Below are 5,283 nucleotides of genomic sequence, written 5' to 3'. Positions count from 1 at the left end.
ATACTTGGTATTTTTGTTGTTGTGGACTTGCCATTTTATTTCAGTAAGGGACTCCAATTGAGGAAATTCCCTTTAAGAATACTAATAATTAGCTTTTATGCAGCTTCTGTATTTTTAGAGGATTGCCTAAAGTCTTGAGAAAGTTAAGTGACTTGCTGAGGGTCACACAGTCAGTCTATATCAGAAGCTGACTTTGAATGTGAAATACCTGGATCTAAGGCAGGCACCCTATTTAACATACTGCGTACTGCCTGTCCCACCACTTGAAATGTTAACAACAGTGATCTGAATGGAAATAAAATATCACCAAGTTTTGTTTTTTTATTTCTTTCCATTTTAATGTTATATGAATGGAGATGATAAAAGGTTGGTGTGGTTTTAGGAAAAAAAATTATCAAAAGCCAACCTGTTGGTGATAAACCTGTAGTTTGTAAGTCTGATCCTTTGAAAACTGACTTTATCATTCTGACTATATTCAAAGCCATTCCAGCATGATGGAACCTCCCAAAACTCATGCCTTTGAGAATCCAGAGTCACCTCCATGCCACAATGAGGCACGGGATTAGGAAAGTCACAAAATGTTTTGTGATAGTGTGGAAACAGTGTTAAATCTATATAGGAATCCTAATTTTAATTAAATGTATTTAATACATTTTAATAAGTTAAATTGGAATACTAATTTTAACACTTATGAGTTTATTGTGTCCAGCATTCCTGAAATATGATTTGAATAGCATTAGGAAGTTGCCTCTTCCAAAAATATCTCCTCTAATGATAGCTGAACTTCTATAATTAAAGTCATTCCTTTGAGTTAAGAATTTCCCTTTCTAAGCAGTTATTTTTAAAATCCATTTACTCCTAGAACCAGCTCTATTCTCCATCATCACAGAACTCATAAGTGTGAGACCCTTCCCAAATGGAGCTTCCCTTGTTCTGTGACTTCTATTCCTATGTCCTTTATCCTAGATCATACGACCTTCTTCTATTCCCATAATCCCTGTGATATAGGAACACCATCTGCCAAGGCAAAACCCCTCTTTCCCTTGTTATCATTTATCAAAGTCTCTTTAAAAGCTAGATCAGTTCTACCCTTCTATCTTCCTCTGTTCTCCTCTCTACTGATCTGTGCCTTCTGAAAAATCAGAGTTACTGATAACCAAGCCTTCAATCTGGATTTTTTTCCCCTCTCAATCTTACCTTTTTATACTTTAGCCCTGACCCAATCCCCTCCATATCCCATTTGGCTAATTCCTTGCACTTTACTGTTACTTCCAGCCCCTCCTGCTGCTAGTATTCAGCTACTTTTCACTCTTAAAGGGCCCCTTTTCCAAATCTCTCTATTTCTGGTAATGTAGTATTCTTTTCTCTAAAATATAATGTTCTCCAGGAGGAGGTTTCTGGGGCGGGGGGGCTTTTGGAGGCAGCCTTAGGTTCAGTTCTGTGTAATAATCACCTCAAACACAGATGTTAAAAAAAAAAAGCCAGACCTTTATTATCTTTATGTCCCATTTTCTTTAAGAGTTTTTATTCCAAAATTCAAACTATGACTTTGCTTTAAACTGACCCCAGGTTTCCGAGCACCAGTTATGTGCAACCCATTATGGACTTCAGGAGCTGGTTGCAAAATAGGTGTTTTAGTTTCATCTCCTTCTTCAGAAAACTAATCATCATCCTCATTATCATCTGCAGCATTGATTACAACTGGAGGATGTGTGGGACTAGGAACATTTCAAGGGGGGAGAGGTTAGACTGGACCTATAGATTGTTCTGCTGCATTGAGAGCTGGTTAGCTTTCACCTCTTCATCTGGTGACTCAGGCACAATAAGTAAAATAGCTTTGCTTTGTTATTATGGGACTTTTAAGGAAGGGAGATGAAAACACCAAAGGAAATGGGAAATCAAATCAGATTAGTGGGTTTCTGAAGGGCTCACTTGAAACAGGTATACATAAATCCATCAATATGGGAGGTATTACACATAATTACATAAATTACATAAGCACATAGCAATATAAGTGATGTAACAAATAACATGAATCATCATAAGAATACATGTCCATGTCCATAAATCCTAGAAATAGTCCAAAAAGTCCAAAAGTCCATTTGTTCATGTGCCAGGAATCCAATAATTCCTGCAAGTTTTGAAGTCCTGGGATAGTCTCATCAACAGTTTTCCATCTCAAGGAATCCAATGATTCCTGCTGGTTTTCAAGTCCTGCAGCAGTCTTTATCAACAACTTTTCATCTCAAGGAATCCAATGATTCCTGATGGTTTTCAAGTCCTGAAACAGTCTCATCTCAAAACTAAACAATAATAGACAGGATGGCTGCCCAAAAGCCTTCTCTTTAATTTGACCCACAGGAGGCCCAAACAAGTATAGATACTTCTGATATATTCTTCTGATTGGGGCAAATCCTGGCCTAGAGAAATAGTCGCCTCTGGCAAATGTCATAATAGATGAAATGAAATTCAGTTTTTTGTGATTTTTTTTTAAGTGAGCTTTCACCACTTTCAGCTATCAATCATTTGTGAAAGCTCAAGTAGAATGTCACTTTCATCCTTTCCAAGATCCAGGTCAATTTCTGCTTCTAAGTTTCCTCCTGAGATATCCCAGATCAGTTTCTCAAAATCATCTTCCACAGAAAGGGGGAGTTTTCCTGAAGAGGCAGAGCTGAGCCAGTGGCTTTTTGTTGCCACTTGGGATGAACAAGGACTAGATACTTCGGGTGGTGATGGATCAGAATCAGCTTGGCTTGGAAACAGATCAAGACTGTTTGGGTTTTTTTCTCTCTCAGATACAGTGATTGGCTTGTCCTCAAAGAGAATTGGAACAGCAGCCACGGAGGCTTTCTTGCTTGGGTTTTCCTGAAGAATGCTGCTGGAACTGAGTGGTTTTACAGCTTCAACGACATCAGGGTGGATTTCAGCTGCCTTGCGTTTCCTGGCCAATTTAGGGCTTGAAATGACTTTAACCACGGATGGCTTGAGATTAACCGTGGGCTTGGCCCAAGACCTTTTTCTTAGGGGCTGTACTGCACATTTCACGTTCAGCATGGAATCCCCAAATCCTGAAGTTTCTACCTCTACTTGCTGGGCTTTTATTGGCATGCGCTTTATCAGCTGGCGGGTGATTCCTGGCACCGGATTCAGTTCTGGTTTCTCTGCTAGTTGTGTATCACCAGGTGCTGCTTCTTCCTGAAGGGGTGTCAAAGCGGCTTTCTCCTTTTGTAGTGTTTCCACCTCTTGCTGTTTCTGCATGCGCTGCACTTTCACGATATCCTCAAAGTTCTTGACTTGAACTTTGGAAAAGCCGTCTCTTGTGGTCTCACCTGAAGGCTGTGAGGAAACCTCAACAGTCTCTGTTAGAGTAACCCCGATACGAGATGAGATGTCGGCTGCTTCACTTAGTTTCTTCTCTTCTTCTGTAAGGGTTCTTTTGGCGATGCCGAGCAGTCGTCTCATCACTGGAGTAGTCTCAGGCTGTGGCTGGGAGTCGATGCTGTTCTCAGCACTCTGTTGTACCCTCAGTGCCGTTTCTTGCTCGATCTCCTCCAGGATTTTCATGTGAACTTCCTGCATGGGCTTGGTTTTACTCGCAGGCTCTTCTAATTGCCCTTTGCTGGCAGTGGTAGGAGGCAAGATGATTGCTTTCTTAGACTCACTCTCTATTCCGAGTTTAACAGAAGGATTTTCCTTCTCAGCTTTCTGTCTCTCTTCTTTCTGCTGCCGGTGTCTTTTTTCAGCTAGGACCTCAGAAAATGTTTTGAGTCGAATAACAGAAGAGCTCCTTATCTCTAAACTGGAATCTTCAGTCTTATGGGTTCCTTCATTCTTGATTTTGGTTTGCAAGTCTCCTCGTTTCTGGCTGGCTCTCTCAAGATGTGCCTTCACGTGGAGCTCTCCACCTTTTGCAGATCTTTCTGTTGTCTCCATACTATTTAGATCAGCGCGCATTCCTAATCTCTCCTTCAGAGACTTAGAAACTTGAACTTTCTTTGGTATTTTGTCAGTATTCATTTCTGGAGACTCAATTTTTTCTCCAAGCCTTTGAGCGAGACTTCGCTTCAGTGGAGGGTCATTGTCAGCACCTGAGAGCTTCCGCTTCCCTAGCCTCAGCCGCACCGAGAGGTCTCCTTGTTTGTTGGACAGGATCACAGTTCTGACATTCTCTTTCTCGGGACCTGGAATGGGCTGTGGTTGAAGTAAGTGAGCAGATGCTCCTGAAGGCCCTTCTCCTTGCTCCTTAGATTTTTCCTTCATTTTCTTTGACTTGGTTTCTTCAAGAGTTTTTATTCCAAAATTCAAACTATCATCTTGCTTTAAGCTGACCCCAGGTTTCCGCTGCATTGAGAGCTGCATAGTTTTGCTTGGAGGTAGGAAACGGCCTTCAACATAGCGACCCCTGTTGTGATGAAATGCACAATTTAATTTTTGACATCCTTTTGGCTGGTTTTCCCAGTAGCATGGAATCTCACTCCGCTTTTTCTCAATTTCCATGTGTCGGAACCTGCAGACTTGTCGAAAACAGCGCCCTTTCTGCCACAATGTGCAGACAGTCTCATTTCCTAAGGCAGCTTCACAGTGCCGGAAGGGGCACCTATCTCCCTTATTACATGTAGAATAGAAAAAAAAGTAGCAGTCTTCTTGATTAGACATGCTGGCCAGATCCTTAGATCAAACGAGGGGGCTTGAAAACAAGCCACTACTCTAGATGAGAACCAGGTTCCAATTTTCTCAAATGGGCTCAATCTTCCACAAGCTGGTTTCTTGGGGAACTTCTGGAGCAGCCTTCCTTTGAGTTCAGAGTAAAAATGCAGCCAGCTGTTAAAAGTTCAGATCCTGTATTGTCTCTTCCAAATAGTTTTCTTAGAGGCCTATCTCCCTCCTTGGTTTCAAGAGCTCCGTGTCTCAGTCTCTCTCAGTCTCTCTCCAAATTCTGGCTTCTCAATCTCGCCAACTGACTGACTCCTGGCTGAGGCTTGTCCTTTTATATGCTCTTTTAGAGGTGTGAACTCAGAGAGTGGGATTGTGGACTTAATGTGTAAACTAACGTGTGAACTCTTAAAGGTGTAAACTCAAGTACCTAAGTACATTTCTATCAATTCCAGTGAGTTAACACCTTGTTAACACCTTCTTAAAGGTATAAACTCAAGTACATAAGTATACAATAAGTACATTTCTAGCAATTCCAGTGAGTTAACACCGTGTTAACACCTTCTTAAAGGTATAAACTCAAGTATATAAGTACACAATAAGTACATTTCTAGCAATTCCAGCGAGTTA

General features: G+C 41.1%; 1 protein-coding gene across 1 annotated transcript; it reads right to left on the bottom strand.

The window, feature by feature from the left end:
• Positions 1 to 2,511: 2,511 nt before the first annotated feature.
• On the bottom strand, positions 2,512 to 4,656 carry LOC127547216 (zinc finger CCCH domain-containing protein 11A-like). The gene has a single exon (XM_051974022.1). It carries the CDS (start codon positions 4,654 to 4,656, stop codon positions 2,512 to 2,514), a length of 2,145 nt encoding a protein of 714 aa, XP_051829982.1.
• Between the last annotated feature and the right edge of the window lie 627 nt (positions 4,657 to 5,283).

The sequence above is a fragment of the Antechinus flavipes genome, chromosome 1, assembly GCF_016432865.1.
Source record: "Antechinus flavipes isolate AdamAnt ecotype Samford, QLD, Australia chromosome 1, AdamAnt_v2, whole genome shotgun sequence".
Lineage (NCBI taxonomy): Eukaryota > Metazoa > Chordata > Mammalia > Dasyuromorphia > Dasyuridae > Antechinus > Antechinus flavipes.
This window is presented reverse-complemented; position numbering and strand designations above follow the sequence as displayed.